General features: G+C 42.1%; 1 protein-coding gene across 1 annotated transcript in view; it reads right to left on the bottom strand.

Annotated features, from left to right (window-relative positions):
• Positions 1-4,112: 4,112 nt before the first annotated feature.
• The window catches only part of DSTN (destrin, actin depolymerizing factor), a 35,259-nt gene continuing 21,391 nt past the window's right edge, over positions 4,113-17,980 (bottom strand). The window contains exons 2-4 of the mRNA XM_060611612.3: positions 11,115-11,422; positions 7,535-7,611; positions 4,113-5,346 (exon numbers count right to left, since the gene is read on the bottom strand). Of these exons, the coding sequence (XP_060467595.1) occupies positions 5,237-5,346; positions 7,535-7,611; positions 11,115-11,422 (495 nt within the window). The 3' untranslated portion in view covers positions 4,113-5,236. The remainder of the gene's footprint in view (positions 5,347-7,534; positions 7,612-11,114; positions 11,423-17,980) is intronic.

The raw sequence follows: 17,980 nt of genomic DNA on the forward strand, positions 1-17,980 counted from the left end.
AGGACAAGGTGTCCGGACAGGTAAGGCAGTAGGGGCTGTGACATTTTTAAGCAAGAGGACACCATCCTACCTGTCCTAGAACTCTGGAGGGGGCTTACGTGGAAAGAGGAAGCCCATGCTTTGGCAGGAGACTGAACAGAAGTGACTGGTAATATCTGATGCTGACCACATGCCCAGCCCTGCCCTTGGTTCTCACGTGAAACTTTTCAGAACCCATGGGCGGTATACCGCCCGCCCCCCCCCCCGCCATTTTACAAAGAATCCCCACAGAAGGGAAAGCTCACCTGGTAAAAGGCAAGGCAGGTTTTAAACCCACCTTATTGTCAGTGCAGCACGCAGCCTGGAGGGCCAGCTGGAGGAGAAGAGTTGTGGAGTCCATGGACCCCATGAACAGTGGCCACTGAACACCCCCCAAACCTGTGGTCCCTCACCGTACCTTCCGTGTCCCCTGTGCACAAGGAGCAGGGATTCTGTGCTGGAGGACTGGCCCTATGGGGGGAGTCACAACCCTCCTCCCGCTGACACAGTGGCCTTAAGGCAAGTGGTTTGGGGCCCTGGTCAGTCTCCTGTTGGAAAACTGAGGCCAGACTTGGCCCTGCGCCAGGACACCCGCCTCAGAATTGTCACCGGGCCCTGTGAGCCTACATTTCTAGTAAGTTCCATCCCCTTGCCATGCTGCAGAATTGAGAACCCCTATGCTGGGCAGGTGCCCTCTGAAGGCACAGGAACAGGGGGGGCTCTGGGGCAAGAAAGGCACGGAGAGAGACCTGGAGGCACCAAACTGCCGCCTTCGGGTATTACAGGGCGGCAGCTGCTCCCTGGGTTCTGGCTCCAGCCCTACCCCCTGCTCAAACCACGTGGTAAGAGGCCCAGTGTCCACCGGTTAGGAGGAGGTAAAACAAAGGCAGGGTGTGGGGCCCCTGGGGGCTCTGAAAATGCCACGTTGGAGACTACCTGCCACTCAGGCTTTAAGGGCCCATCGTCAGTCTTCCGCTCCACACGCCCCAGCAAATGTGCCACGCAGCGCTGAGGCCCAGCAGAAGGGAACCCAAGTTCGCCAAGCAGCCTGATAGGGTTTGCCTCTGCCTGGCCTCCTCGCCAGGGCTGTTCCTGGGCAAGCTTCCATCACCAGGCTGGGGAAGGAAGAAAGAGCCATTCAGGAAGATAACGGAGACAGCCACCCTTGGTAGATGCTAGAACAGGAGGCTGATAGGCACCTCGTGTTTGTCAACATGGCACAGATGCCCTGAAAGCCTGGCTCATCGGCCCGGCCATTCCTAGCTCTGTGTCCTGCAAATGGAGTATCGGTGCAGCACAGGACAACCGGCTCTTGCAGTCACTTGCTAAGTTCAATGTGGAGGCAGGAGTCACCCGGGCTCGGTTAGAGCACTGGCTGGCAAGAAGCCATGCTCTCCCCTAGGTCAGGCTTCGCAGAGGCCACAGCCGGGGCTCAGCACTGCCACTGCCATCGGAGATCCCCGACAGTGCAAGTGGGAGAGTTCTGAGAACATCTAGTCTACACCCCACCCTTCAGAGGCTCCCAAGAATTGACCTGAAGCTCCAGGGTCACACAGCCCATAAACAGCCATCTCCAGACCTGGGAGCCCCATCGTGCCAGGAGCGACTCTTGTGACTAAGTTCCTCTGGTCATCTCAGCATGATATTTAGTAAAATGTATACACACCAGGATGCCTGGCCTGTAGGCAGCAAAAACACAAGGTTTTAGAAACCACCAGACACCCTCCATAAATGTCTTCTAAGCTTCCTTCAGGTTTGGGTCTAACAGGATTCAAAGCCCAAAAGAACTCTCGCCCTTTCCTGCCCCAGTTCCAGTCTCATCCCTGGCACCGAACAAGATTAACCTCAGAATTCCAGATGTCAGAAACAAGGAACTCCCCTGGGATACAATGGGAATAGCTTAGGGACAGAAAACAAGAGATCCAAATTGTAGTCCCAGGGCTGCCCAGTAGAAGTTGTGTGACTTTCCCTCCTGGGCTGCCTACCAAGGGCACTGGCTAGGGGCTGGGGAAGTCTCAAGGGCAGACCTGGCCAGCCAGATGCAGCTCAAGTTACACAAGCCTTCCTTCCACCAAAACTCTGGCTCCTAGAACTTCACCCTCTTGCAGCCACAATGCAATCATGGGTGACCCTTGAACAACTCGGGGGTTAGGGGCAAGATACCCCTACCTGCATAGTGAAGAATCTGTGTATTACTTTTTTGTTGTCGTTTTTAAGTAGGCTCCACACCCAGCAAAAAGCCTAACATGGGGCTTGAACTCACGACTGAGATCAAGACCTGAGCTGAGATCAAGAGTCAGGATTTAACCGACTGAGCTACCCAGGCACCGTGTATTACATTTTTTGACTCCTCCAAAAACTCTACTAATAGCCTCCTAGTGACGTGAAGCCTTACCAATAACAGATTAATACATTTTGCAAGGTATGTGTATTATACACTGTATTCTTACAGTAAAGCTGATGTTAAAATCATAAGGAAAATCCATAAATAAATGGACCCACACAGTGCAAACTTGTATTGTTCAAGGGTCAACCATAATGACCCTTCTTCTAGCTGCAGCTCAGCTGGAACTTGGTCTGGAGAGTGTTGCCGTGTTTCAGAAATGCCCAGATCACGGGAAAGTGATGTGTCCCTGGGCATATCCAATCTGTTAGTCCTAAGAGCAACAAACCAGTCAAGAAACAGAAGCTGCCCTTCCTGTGTGTGTGGACGAGCCAGCACTCTGGGCAGTTCTGCAGAAAGGAAACCACTCGACTGAGCCTAATTCTATTATCTGAGTCGCTGTGCTATTTTCTCAGGGATTAATATTCCCTGAAAGAACGAACTTCACAGTCAAGCTCTGTATTTGTTAGCAATGGCTTTATTTGCTTCTTTCCCAGGGCAAGAGAGTATCACTTTAGTCAGCTTTCCACAAACACATTTTTGTAATGTGTTTACACTTGTAAAAATGTAAATGTGTTTGCTGAGAGCAGAGTACACCTGCCAGTTTTATTCCTCACCAGTGTTGGCTGAGGTCTCAAACTCTAATTCTGCATCAGAATTACCTGGAGTCCTTGTTAGCAGGATTCTTGGGCCCCAACCTCAGGAATCCAGTAAGAATCTCTCAAAAGTTCCCCTAGGTAGAGATAACAAGTAACTATTAGCATCTTCCCAATTTCTGCTGCAAGAGTGGAGTGTTGGAAGACGTTTACGTTCTCTTACATCCCTGTACCAATTTGAAATCCTTCTGTTCCCACAGCCATGCATCCCTCTCCCATACCCCCAACACACATGCAAATGCACACACACCAGCAGGAAAGGGTGGTTACACAGGTAGCGCCACATGTCACAAGCTAAAACCACAGAAAAAAGCTTCCTTCTTTTAAAACTCTTTGACCAAATACCTGGCTGTATCTACATGGCTGATTCTGGAGTAGGGCAGCCGTGGCCTGTGATGCTTCTTGGGCGGGCTGTTAATATACACGGTCTCTGAAAGCACTGCTTTGCAGTAGAGAAAAGAAACTCCGGAAGAAAGAATGACAAGCAGTCCATCAGTAACAGTAAGCCAGTAGCCAGCACGGTCTTCTAGACCATTCTTTTTTTTTTTTTTTTTTTTTTTTTTTGAGAGCGAGTGTGGAGGAGGGGGCAGAGGGTGAGAGACAGACACATGGATGGACAGACGGAGGGAGGGAGGGAGGGAGGGAGGGAGGGAGGGCGAGCGAGCAGGCTCTACACCCAGCCTGGAACCAAACATGTGGCTTGATCTCATGACCCTGGGATCATGACCTGAGCTGAAATCAAGGCTCAGATGTTCTTCAACTGACTGAACCACCCAGGTGCCCCTAGACAATTCTGAAAGAAGTATTTTGATTTAAGTGTAACTTTTTTGTCTCCCAAACAAATCAGGAGACATTAAGCCTGCTGTTTGAATACACATTTAGAGTAGGAAAGGATTCCCAACTTTTACACCAACTTCCTCGTTCAATAAGAGGAGGAAAGAACTGTGATCTTAACTCTAATGGTCTGAAATACCCAAACCTCCACGCCTTACCCCACTTATGGAAGGCAAAATCCTCCATCCCCAATTCACCGTGAATAATTACACGAGAGGGAGTTAAAAATGCTTCCTTTATTACACAAAGCCAATACTGCTACTTCTAAGTCCAACAGTGTGCATCTCTACACCGTTCAAAGTGTCGTTATGCCTGTGATGTTAAGGACAATCACTTGCAAGTGTCATCAGGTGGTGGCTTCCGTGGGTGTCATCCATTACACCTGCTCCCCATTTCCCATACAATCCACAAACTGCTCTAGGAAATTTGGAAGTTCTCCCAGGCCCCAGCATAAACATGTACCTAATGTTCTTCCACACTTTACTGTACCAGAAGCAACAAAATTTTGAAGGAGACACAATTAAAGAGGTCACAAGTGTCCCAGCTTGTCAATACACCATTTTATCATTTTCATTAACAAAGTATATTACAATGGAGCCCTAATTTGTGTTATAATGAAGTCGTTGCAAGGTATTGCACATTCTCCTGAGGACACACCATGATTTTATTTCCAAGATGCAAGGTCACTCTCAGAGCAGTCTCCCGAACTAGCGAATGGAGAGCTTACTGCAGGTGCAGAGAGCTGCTTCCTGTATTCCAACCACGTGCTCAAAACAGTGCTTTGCAAAATCAGCGCCGGTTAGAAGTGTGCACAATTCTGAGGCAGTCTCCATTACACAGTTGCTAGAATTAGAAGGCTGCCTGACTTAGTCTTACTGTAGTTAGTATATTAGTGCTGTTACATATGGTGAGGAGATTTATTTTCTAGTATGCAGTTTAGCTCCAGAGAGAATAAATTGGGGCCAAAATTATAACCAGATTATGACCAATTCTCTAAGCAAAGAAACAAAGTAACTGCTGAGGTTACAAAGATGCAGTGATTCTCTTCATAAGGCCTTGTACTGTTTTGTGAACTGCATTATTAAAAATCATGAGTTTAACAAAAATCTTTACAAGCCAACCCATCAAAAACAGGCATCTGGCCAATAAGAATTTAATTTCACACCAATAAAACTTCAGATTTTAGATTTATTTAGGGCCATCTGCACATGTTTATAGAATATTTAATTTACTCTAACAGATGACAAGACAGCTCCCTCTCAGTGAGACCCTGGCCTAAACATTTATATAGCAAGAGGATAACATTAAACATGGAAGCTTTCAATTTGTGGCACTGAATGATGGTCTACACAGGGCATCCTTCAAAAGCTACAATTAAGGATCCACCTAGCTTTTCAGCAATACAAGCCCGATTGAGGTCTTCTGGCCCATTTGCTTGACATTCGTGTTTTATGCCTAGGAAGGAAAAACAACAATTCTATTTAAGAATTATAGCAGTAATTTAACCTATTTCTCTAAGACAGCAACTGTTTTAAAAGACCAGCGCTAACATGGATAGACAAACTGTGGTATATACAAACAACAGAATACTACAGTGAGGAGAATCAATAATCTGTAGCTACATGCGACAAAATGAAAGACTAACAGAACGCTGACTAAAAGAAGCCAAACTTTATAAAAACATACATTCTAGATGATTCTATTTGTATAACAGAAAATCAGCCAAAGCTATTTTATGCTGCTAGAAGTCAGGGTGCTGGTTCCACGTGGAGGAAGGAGTAAAAGAAAGTGGTGTGACTGGAAGGGATACGAGGGAGACTTTTGGGGTGCTGGTTGTTAAATCAAGAAACCACCATTTTGTTCAGTTTGTGAAAATTGAGTTCTACAATCATTTATGATGCATACTTTTCTATAGCTACGTTGTACTTCAATAAAAACTTAAAAAGCAGGTCTAGTAATTTTCTTGGTTTTTAAAATGTAAGTAAAAATATGAATTCAGTGTTTTGATTGCACAGTTGATTTTAGTTAACTACACTGAAGAATAAGAGTATTTACACAACCAGCATCTCCTTTGCTCTAGAAGTTAGCTCTCCAGTGGTATTATACTATACGTTTAAGAACTCAATCACAATGAAAACTGTGTAAAATGTGTTACTGATTGCTTTCTCAGAAAAATTACATCACCACACTGCAGAATCAGCTCACTTAGGGAATCACATACAGTAGCTTCTCTGTAAACAGCTACTGTTTTTCAAACAGCTGCATTGTTTCTGATTGTTCATAATTTTAAGACCATTTCTTAAGCTGCAGAAAGTACAGCAGGTCAGCCTTTGGACTACTTAGACTGACTGGAGAAAGCCAGTAATGGTTTCTCTAGGGAAAAAAAAGCAACAAGTGACCATCTTTAACATCACCAGGCCAAGTCTATATAGCAATTCCATTTCCTTTACTGAAAGGCAACACAGAATAAGGACGTAAGGAATCCATTGTCAATCTTTTTCAGTTGCATTGTGGAACGTTAAGGAGTCCCGCTAAAACATCAGTTAACCAACCAGTGAACACACTTCCGGCGGTGCGGGGGCGGGGAGAGCAACATCAACCCAAATGCCTGTGGAATCTGACATCTGACAGGCCTGAACTATGTAGCAGCAGGCTTCAATAAAAGAAGTGAGTTTTCCTAAGCAAAACAAGCTAGAGCAAACCTGTTTCACTACAAGAATATAGAAGCCAGCCATGGTAAAACCAAACAAAAACCACACTGGGCCAAGCCCTATGACCTTGGCTCACACAGCTGTTTGGAGCTAGCCACGGCAAGGAAGGTGGTGGGACACCTCTTAAACTGAGCCTACACAATCCAGACCAAGCCTCCCATTCTGCTATGGAGAGAATCAAGGTCGAAGGAGGTTAAGCGGTTTGGGCCAGGGTCACACAGCAGTTAGATTACAAGCTTAGCCCTCATTGCAGGCCTTTGGGCATTTGCCCCATGCTCCTCCCATCATACCAACATTTCCTCCTGGCTGGAGGCAGTAAGTACAGTCAGGCCGTCTCATCAGGATCCCACTCACCCAGTGGCAAGTCAGAGATAACTGGCCAGTTCAAGGGCACTTTCCTTTGGACACAGATGAGACAATTAGCTAAAATCATACCATTCCAAAGTAAAGCTAGAGACAAAGAGTATCCTTTCCCATTTATGAATGTCTCTTTTATGCAACTTTATTATGTCAACACATTCAAAGGCTATAAATTCACTACTTAGTATGACCAACACAAACCAATTAATCTCCACATGCCGTGTGAGAGACTCAGCAGCATCCCAAACTAGTTTAAAACCAGCCTAAACAAGTCCTATGTGGGCAATGTCCAGAGAATAAGGTGTTTGGGGTTTTTTTGTGTGTGCCCCCTACCCCTCCCTGAGAATAAGGTTTTCAAGACAGGCTGTTCAGACCTGGAGTGACCGGCGTAAGGCAGACGACACGCTGAAAGCCGGGTTCAGTCTTCCAGGTTTTTCCTCAAAACAGGCAGCACGTGCCTTCTTTGTCACCAAGACTCTCCAAAGGAAATAAGGTGCTTCTTAGAAAAGATGCAGCCCCCAATTCCAGGCTCACCACACCTCTAAATATTTGCAAGTAAATCTAATCCATACCTTGAAACTTCTTTTTGATTGCATCCTTGGAGCTTGCATAGATCATTTTACTTTTCAGAGGAGCTAGTTCTGGTGCCCTGGATAAAAAGATGCCAAAAATGGAAAAAAACGTTCAGAGAAAGTACAATTTACACTGTGTTAAGCATTTGCATCAGTGATAGGGGACGGTCCTCAGAATCTCCCGGGAGAGTTTTACTAACTACCCAATTTTCCTATTTCCCACCTCCTTAGAGATGTCATGATGGACACGCATACACACAATGGCTCAGGTTGACTAAGGTAGAAACAAACTAGAACCACTGATTTAAAATCAGATTAACGGTCCATAATAAAAAAATCCCCACACTGGACAATTGACTATATCACCCAATTTGTTTTCTTTAAATTTTTTTCCCCATTTTTATCAATAAGTTCAGGCAAATTACAACCATCTTTATACAAGGTTTTTAACTCCTTCTGGTTAGAAAAAAAGTTTCAAAACACAGAAAAGTACAGAGAATAATCTGTAAATCAAGTATCTGCCACCCTGAATTAAGAAATGCTAGCAACTTAAGCATTTTTGCTTCAGATTATTTGTAATATATTCTTTTTTAGAAAACAAAGTAAAAGTCCCTTTCTTACCCCTCACCAATCCCTTCATTTATGTCTATTCCAACGGCAAATTCTGACCACACAAGTCTGTGCTTTCCATCTTAGTCTCAAATAGTAAAAGAAATCACAAGGATTTTTTTTTAAGCATAAGCAATTCAGCATTAATATGCCTTAATTGTCAATATTACTATTATCTTGTATTTACAAAAATGTTAGTGTCTCCCTCCTCTTGAATGAATACTGGAAAGCATGCTTCACCACTTTCTTCACCAGCAATATTGAAAAATAATAGAAATATTATCAGAAATATTAATAGAAAAATAATAGAAATATTAACAATGGACAGAAAACTCTCATCCTATCCAAACCCCTTGTCCATGAACGGATCATTTAGCACAATACCATCAAGCCCCACTGCCTCCACTGCCCACTATCTACATACACTCCTAGATGGAGTACAGTTAAATACTCTTAAACACCCAATGCTTGCGTTCAGCTGCCATGTTTCTAGACAGTCTTCCACAGCCATTAGTGACAAAGGCTGGTGTGGACCTCACCTAATCTACTCCTCCCACAGCGGGCAGTTTCCATCCTTGGGAACCAGAAAACGCAGTCTGTGTGTCTCTCAGGTGCTTATTCCTCCCAACCTGAAGTTCCAAGGAGGGAGGCAGGGCCATAACCACCACCTCAGGTCTGGAAATTGCTTGAGCTGCAAAGTTACCTGGGTTCTTTCTTCACACAAAATAGGTCAGGGACAGGAAAAGGCATTAGCTGTTCTGATTCTACTCTAACCAAACACATATGTAGTTAGTTAATTTTGAGAGAGTGCATGCACACATGGGGTAAGGGCAGAGAGAGAGAGAGAGAGAGAGAGAGAGAGAGAGAAAATCCCAAGCAGGTGGGATCCTGGAAATCAAGAGTCTCACACTCAACCAACTGAACCCCACAGGTGCCCTCTAACCAGATTTTTAAAACACCTTAAGAGCCATTTCCTGGGCCCTAAACAGAGCCTGCTGTGGGAAACTCCTATACAATTTTACAATTTCTTAAAGGAGCAATGCAAAACAAAACACTGCATTAACACTGAATTTCCCTTTCTTCTTTCCAAATATTCTCCAAATGTCCTTTAATAAGGACACATTGTATTCACAGTGGGGGAAAAAAAAGTATAAACACCAGGGGAAAAAACAGTGCAAACGAAGGAAACAGGCACCAACTTAAAAGCCGAATGCTTTAGCTGCCATCTCTACCACTCAGCTATAAATCTTAGAAGGGCAGAGGCTTTACCTGTTTTCCTCACAGCTGTTTTCGCAGGCCCTAACACAAACGCTGGAATGTAGCAGAAATAAAAGTTCAAATCAGGAATGCGTTCACCTGAGGTCCCATTAGCTACGATCCTTACGTATGTATGTCCATGGCTGTCAGGCTTGCGGAACAAAAACCTGCCCCCAAACAAGCACCCTGACCCCATATTTATATCCACGCAGCATCTTGGTTTAACCAAGTTCGATAAAGGCTTGCTGCAATGTAACTGAGGAGTGATCTAGAGTTACATTCCTTTTAAACCAGAATTCTTTTGACTACCTAGCTCCATATCCCAAGCCATTGGTAGCACACAGTTAAAAGCTAAGCCCCTCCTCGCCTTGCCCTGCCTCAAGCAAAAGTATCAAGAGGACCCTCGCTCCCCCAGAATCAAAGGCTGTCACCATTCTCCCTTCCATCGGAAGCTAGAGAATATTCTGTGTAAGAATTCCTTATCAAGGACAGTAGCATAATACAACTAAGTAAGACATACATGTGTGACTGTCAACTCAAGCTTAATCTCAAACTTACTTGAAAAGACGAGAATAACTAATTTAAATAGCCTTTCAAGAAAAAGGCCACATCAATCACCTTTATAACACTTTTTCACCATTTAGAACAATGTCCAGTAGAGCTTTCTGCAATGATGGAACTGTCCTGCCTGTGCTACCCAGTAAAGTGGCCACTAGTCCTATGTGGCTACTGAGCATTTGAAATGTGGCAATTGGACTAAAAAACTGAATTTTAAAATGTATTTAATTTTAATTTTTTTTTTCTTTTAATGTTTATTTATTTTTGAGACAGAGAGAGACAGAGCATGAATGGGGGAGGGTCAGAGAGAGAGGGAGACACAGAATCGGACGCAGGCTCCAGGCTCTGAGCCATCAGCCCAGAGCCCGACGCGGGGCTCGAACCCACGGATGCGAGATCGTGACCTGAGCTGAAGTCGGACGCCCAACCGACTGAGCCACCCCGGCGCCCCTAATTTTAATTATTTTAAATTTAAACAGCCACAGTAGTTAGTGGCTACCCTGAGCTAATTACAGTTGTAATACCAGTACCGACTTCAAAAGTAGCAAAGCACAGAGGGACAAGGATGGGTGATTTAAAAAGTGAGGAGTTGGTTCCTGCAAGACATGTTGCAGAAGGATTTTGGTGCGCTAAACTTTCTCCTCAGGATTCAAGGAAGAATTTTTTGAGAAACTGTAACTTATAAGAAGTGAGGCCAGGGGCACCTGGGTGGCTCAGTGGGTTAAATGTTCAATTTCAGCTTGGGTCATGATCTCACAGTTCATGAGTTCGAGCCCTACATCAGGCTCTCTGGTGTCAGTGCAGAGCCTGCTTTGGATCCTCTGTGTCCTCTCTCAAAATAAACAAATATTTAAAAATTAAAAAAAAAAAAAGTGAGTTCAGAGAATGCATAACATCTAGCTCCTGTCCCTTCTCCTACCAAAAAAATTAATAAAAGTCATAGTCTTTCAAATACACAGAGAGTAAAATTTAGTTTTCATCCCACAAACATCAATCCAGCTAAGACATTATGAAGCCCTAAAAATAAAAACTAAATGACAACGACTGCAAAGAGCTTGACTGAAAATCATGTTGGCCCTAGGAACTGGTTTTCCAAGTGCCAACAATAAGAGATTAACACTGAGTTTTACAGAGCCTCGATATTTCTGATGCTTACCACAAAAAAAACATCAACTCCTCTTTTCTGGATTCCTTGGTTTCAAAGCTTGCATCATACAAAGCATAGCGACAATCTTTTTCAGGAAGCATTCCCACAAAATGCTTGAAAGGATCGGTTATGGTTACACCAACATCTCCAACCAAGATCTCTTTCCCTTCTTCTACAATGATGCACTTTTTGTCTGCACTGAGACAAAAAATGACAGCCTTCTTTCTTTTCTTGATTTCTTCTGGTGTGGAGCACTTCCGAACTTTCATGTCATAAAAAATGCGACATACTTCATCTGCAACTTGCACTCCTGAGGCCTATAAGGGGGGGAAAAAATCAGAAGGAAGCTTACAACTTTTATTGTGCCAAACATAATAACACTATGTAACTTTTTGTTATAGAATGGTGTGCACTTCAAATTTTTAAGAACTCATCATCCAACAGAAAAACAAAATCTAAGCTGTAATCACTAATTTCAGGCATTGAACTTTTAAAAAGATTACATACATAAAATATTCATCACTATTATATGGGAGTAAGAGAAGACTGAGTGACAGCAACCCCTCCTACCCTAAAACCTAGAAAAAGATGCTTCCTTGAGGTGGATTCTTTTCTTTTTGAAGAGGTTGTTCAGAGCCCTGCCGGGGACTAGTCATCTCCCAGTTTGGGTTAATGATACCCAAAATTCTTTTCATAATGCACAACAGAGGGACAGAATGGCTGGGTTGGGAAAATCCCATCCCCCCAGCATATCTTTCTCTAATAAAAGAGGAGTTAAAAGGTCTTTGTTCTACTCACATTTCAAAATCATGTGATTAATATTCAGTAACATATTAGTCATATGCCTTTAAGATTTCACTCACAAAATCCCCAAGTTTAAGTTTTATTTATTTATTTGAGAAAGAGAGAGGCCAAATGAGCACACAGGCAGGGGAGGGGCAGAGGGAGAGGGAGAGAGAATCCCAAGAAGGCTCTGCACTGTCAGCACAGAGCCCAACTCAGGGCTCAATCCCACCAACCGTGAGATCATGACCTGAGCTGAAATCAAGACCCTAACTGAATGAGCCACCCAGGCACCCCTAAAATCTTCAAATTTTAAATTAAGATCAGGGTAACTAAAACTGAGACTAGACCTTAATTGTTTTGACCATGGAAATGATAATTAAGTGACAAGATAGTGGTATTAATGTAATCATCACACTGTAATACATACCTCTATCAAATCACTACCTTGTATATCTTAAGCTTACACAATGATATAGGTCTTTTATATTGCACATTTAAAAAAAGGGTAAGAAAATGTTTACTGCTATAGAAAGAAGACAGTTTAAGATCATACTGACCAGAAAAATAAGCCTTTTACCATGTTATACCTGCTATTCTGAAATGAGGAAGCAGTTACACATAATCTTCAGAGCAAAAAATCTAAAGCCAGTTTTTAATCTTTTCATCTTTAAGAAGTGTTCTATTTACACTAACTTCACTAGAGCCATAATTTTTAATGCTTCATTAACCACTGTGTTTTGCACGTTAGCTTTTCTAAAGCAAGATTTATGACCTTAACAGAATTTAAATACTAAACAGTGCAAAATTAATGTCAAGTAATGTGATTAATAAAACTGCATATAAGATGAAAGGACAGCCCACATACGGGGAGAAAATATTTGCAAATCATATATCCAGTAAGGAATTTGTATCCAGAATATTATAAAAGTCCCTTATAACTCAAAAATTAAAAACACAACCCAAATTAAAGAGTTAAGGGATCTGAATAGACCTTTGCCAGAAAGATATAAAAAGGGTCAGTAAGCACTTGGAAGGAGTGCTCACCATCATTAGCCATTAGGGAAAAATATATCAAAACTACAAGGAACTACTGCTTCACACCCACTAGGACTAACAAAAAAGACGGCAGTAACAAATGCTGGTGAGGCTGTCGAAACACTAGAACCCTTCTACATTGCTGACAGAACCGCGAAACAGTGCAGCTGCTTCAGGAAACCGTTTGGAAGTTTCTCAAAAAGTTAAACACGGAGTTAATACCTATCAAAGCCACTACTAGGTATAGGCACAAGAGAAATGAAAACGTATGTCCATATAAAAACTTGTACACGGGGGCACTTGGGTGGCTCAGTCAGTTAAGCGTCTGACTCTTGGTTTCAGCTCAGGTCATAATTTCATGGTCCTGAGATATAGCTGGACGTGGAACCTGCTTAAGATTCTCTCTCCCTCTCTCTCTGCCCCTACCCCACTTGGGCGCACACACTCTCTCTCATACAAAATTTAAAAAATAAAATAAAACTTAAAAACTTTTACAGGAATATTCAGATCAGCATGATTCATAATAGCTAAAAGGTAGAAAGACCCAAATGTTTACCAACTGATGAATGGACAAACAAAACGTGGTAGTATCCATACAGTGGAGTATTATCCAGCCATAAAAAAAATAAGGTGGCGTTACATGCTATAACATGGATAAACCTCGCAAAACATTATGCTAAGTGAAAGAAGCCAGATATAGAAGGCCATATATTGCATGATTCTATTTCTATGAAATGTCCAATATAGACAAATCCACAGACAGGAAGCAGATCAGTGGTTTCCAGGGGCTTAAGGGGGAAAAGGAATGGGGAGTGACCACTAACAGGCATGGGGTTTCTTTGTGATGTGATGTGATGTGATGAAATGCTCCAGGATTTGACAGTGGTGATGGATGCACAAGTCTGAATATACTGAAAATAACTGAATTATACTTTATGATATGTGAATTATATCTTAGTAATAAAGCTATTACTTTAAAAATGCACATAGGAATTCTGGGGATTAAAATATACTAAGATTCTAGCATGTACTTAATATTGAGGTAACTGGGCCATATAGTCATCTCATTTATTAAAAGAGCTCTAACACACTTCAATCCTATCCAATCCATATCTGATCATAATCTACTTCAATCCTATCTAATCTAATCCATTTTGTTTATAAACTTTTCACTCTAAATTAATGAAGTAGTAGAGAAAATTAAGACTACAAAACTACCTCAAAAGCGATACAATTTTATCACTTTCCTGCTTTTAAAAAACAATTTTCTTAAACCTTCTTTTACTGCTTTAAGAGTAGTATTGTTCTGATCTTCAACAGTTCATTTCTGTTAAACAAGAATCTTTATTTTGCTTTTTTGAACAGAGGTGAATAAAATGTCCAAAGTAACAAAGATTAATGAACACTAGAAAGAGCCCCCACTTCCTCTAACTCCCTAGTCCATATGCTGATCCATAAATCACAACTGACCAACCCATATTTAAAAGCATGAAGGAAACATTGGAAGTCTTATATACAACCAATCATTTGAATGTACCTGTCAATATCTAAGTGAATTACCTCAAACAACACTTTAAATTCTGACTTGGAAATAAATCCTATTAATCACATACCAGTAATTGAAAACAAAGTCAATATGTATTCTGCAATTATATGCAACTAATCTCAGCCAAATCTAGCTGTAATTTAGAGGAACCTTAAAAGCTTCAGTAAGGAGAAGTTTTGAGCTTTTCTCTATCAGAAAGGAGGTTTATGAAGGTTTCTGATGAAAGGAATACTACAGACACTTGTGCTTGAGGAAATTAACATTGAAGACTGTGAAGGAAAAACTGGCAAACACAATGAAAACAGGAAGACCACTTCTGAAGCAATTACAAATATCCAGAGTATGTTAATTTTAAAGACATCTAGGTGGAGATGACCAGTTAGCAGCTGGCAATGTGAGCATGTATCTGATAGGTATTTTGGACTATAATCAATATCTTAGAGGCACTACCATTAAGTAGCAAAAGAGTAGCAAGTCAAGGGGACTAAGAAGAAATGATCAGGAAACCAGAAAGAAAAAGTTAGAAGGGAGAAAACAGCATCCTAGAAGCCACGAGAGAGTGGCCAGAAGGGGTCAACAATACCAAAAACTCTGAAGCTTGAGAATGACTGAAACAGACCACCAAGTTTGGCAATTGAGTTTCTATGCATTTCAGGAGATTGGAGGAATGGGCAGAAGTCCAGGGTAATGGGCTGAAGATTTACTGGGGTAAACTGAGGAGTTAAAGACAGAAGGCACAAGATGGTTAATGGCAAAGGGAAAATAGTGTGCTAACTTTACAGAAATTGTCTTAGGACTGGGGAAATCTGACCATACTAAAAGTTTAAGAGTTTGAAGGAACAAGAGGAGGAAAACCAAAACACCAAAGGCGGAAGGAATATATATATATGTGTGTGTGTGTATATATATATATACACACACACACACATATATATATATGTGTGTATACATATATATATATATATATATATATATATATATATGTATACACACACACACATACATACATATATATATGGAGGGGAGAGAGAGAGAGAGAGAGAAAGAGTACTTAAAATCATCAGACACTTATAAATCACAAAAATTCTATGAGATGACAGGATCATCAGTCTTAGAAAAGAATATACAAATATCCCTTGATTTTCCAAAGTTCAAGTTATACCACTTTACTTTTATGAAAGACCTGCCATTAGTATGTTTTTGCAGACCAAAAGAAATCTAAAGATTTTCACTTTTACAAAAAAAAAAAAAAAAAAAAAAAAAGGCAAATAGCAAAACTAGTGTTCAGCATTTGTATGGAAGCAGTCCATACCCCCGAGCAGTGAGTGGCCCTGTCAAGCTCCTTGGCCAGATCTACACTCAGCATTTCCTCATCAAGACACCATAGCTTTAAACAGTGTCTGTGGGCATGTGTGCTTTATCTTGATTTATTTTGTTCATTTGTTATCAAGGTGTGTCCTAAGGTATCAGAAGAGCCTAAGAAAAAAGGTCATGTTTTTGGGTCTGCAAATGCTCAAAAGTTTTTCCATATAAATTTTGTTGTTGTTGTTTGTTATTTTTTTTTAATATTTGACAGAGAGAGAGAGACAGAGCACAAACAGGGGAGAGGCAGAGAGAGAGCGAGACACAGAACCCGAAGCAGGCTCTGAGCTGTCAGCACAGAGCCCTACACGGGGCTCAAACCCACCAACTGTGAGATCACGACCTGAGTCAAAGTCGGATGCTTAACCAACTGAGCCACCCAGGCACCCCAAGTTTTTCCATATAAATTAATGGTAATTGCTACACCATTCTGGCTTATGAAAGGTTTCAAAGGATCACTCTACTTTTGGATAGTGGGGGGAACCTACACATTTTTCCCTCTAAAAGAGTAAAAGGGGAGGGTAACTGTTTCGAGAAGGAAGATACACTGCTAAAAACTGTACTTGAAAGGCTCTATTTTCTCTGCGAAGTATAAGCTAGAAGAAGTAGAGCAGGGGTTTGAGGGCATATTAGGTAAAGATTTAGAACAGCTGTTACAAGGAGTTCCCAAGGGGATCACCTGAGGACAAGCAAAGAGGCTCTGAGGACATCTAAAGGTCAGCTGAGGTCAGAGAGGGTGACAGTAGAGCAATCTGGCAGTACAGAGATGCTGATGGCAGTTAGGTGGAAAGGAAGGACTCTGCATTCTCCCTAGGAGATTTTATCATGCGTAAGGTTTCAATCATCTAATCCAAATGACTCACACATTGTTCAGATTTCTGCCTGACCTGGAAGCCTTTACACCCAATTTCCTATCTAAAATCTCCAGCTGCATGACTCAAAAGAGATCGGATGCTCAGCATGTCCAAAGTCCTCTTCTAGCCAGTTTTCCTTTCTCAGTACATACCACCATCTGGGTTACATAGGCTCCAAACCTAAGAGATATCCTCAACACTTCTTTCTCCCTCACCATATTCAGCCCTTTGGTTTTTTGTATCTTTTCCAAGACCTTCGGCTCTCTCCATCTCTGTTGCCACTCTTCCAGCCCAAGCCACCACTGCCTGTTATCTGACTGCTATAATAACCTCCCAAGTGGTTGCAGGGGAGAGAGATCAAGATTATGTATACACCACACTGCTTCCTCCTCATGAGCACACAGGAAGACTACATTCCCCAGCCTCCCTTGCAAGTTCAGCGGGCAGCCATGGAGTTCTGCTTAGCAAAAGCTGTACACAGTACTACAAATGACTTCTAGCCCTGGCTCTTTAACAGTGATCTTCAAGCTCTGTCTTCTCCTGACAAGAGGACCTTGGTGAACACACTTCAAGACAGAAGAAGGCTGCCCGACTCCCCTGAACTCCACGAGATAGAGAGTAGTATTTTCTGTGTCAAGTCACTGAGACTTTGGGTTTAATACGTTATTGCAGTTGTTCAAATACAACAGACTGCCCATGCCCACTGCTGATCCCCTCCACCTCCAATTCATCTTCTACACTGCAGCCAGAGATCTGAAACACAAATCTTATCTCCATGCTTAAACATTTCAATGGCTTTGCATTGATCTGAGGGTAAAAGCTGTAATAATTCTTTAACATCCACTGGTCCTACCCAGCTCTCCAGCCTTATCTTATACCCCATGAACTCTGTAATCTCACCATCCTGGCCTTCTTTTGGTGGTTTATATTGGCCATGCTCCCTCCCACCTTTGCTCTTACCTTACACTCTAACAGCACTTCCCTACCCTTCTTTGTCTAATTCCCTCAGCTCAATTCTCACTTTGCAAAAAAGTTGTCTGGGTCAAAACCACTATAACATCTATGACACCATGAATACCATGTACTCTATCCCATAGCACTTACCACAGTTTCAACGTGTTTTATTTATTTATTTATTTATTTATTTATTTATTTATTTATTATTTATTTATTTATTTAGAACGAGCACATGCATGTGAGGGACAAAGAAAGAGAGGGAGTGGGGCACCTGGGTGGCTCGGTTGGTTAAGTGGCCGACTTCGGCTCACGTCATGATCTCACGGTCCGTGAGT

The sequence above is a fragment of the Panthera onca genome, chromosome A3 (genome assembly GCF_046562875.1).
Source record: "Panthera onca isolate mPanOnc1 chromosome A3, mPanOnc1 haplotype 2, whole genome shotgun sequence".
NCBI classification, from domain to species: domain Eukaryota; kingdom Metazoa; phylum Chordata; class Mammalia; order Carnivora; family Felidae; genus Panthera; species Panthera onca.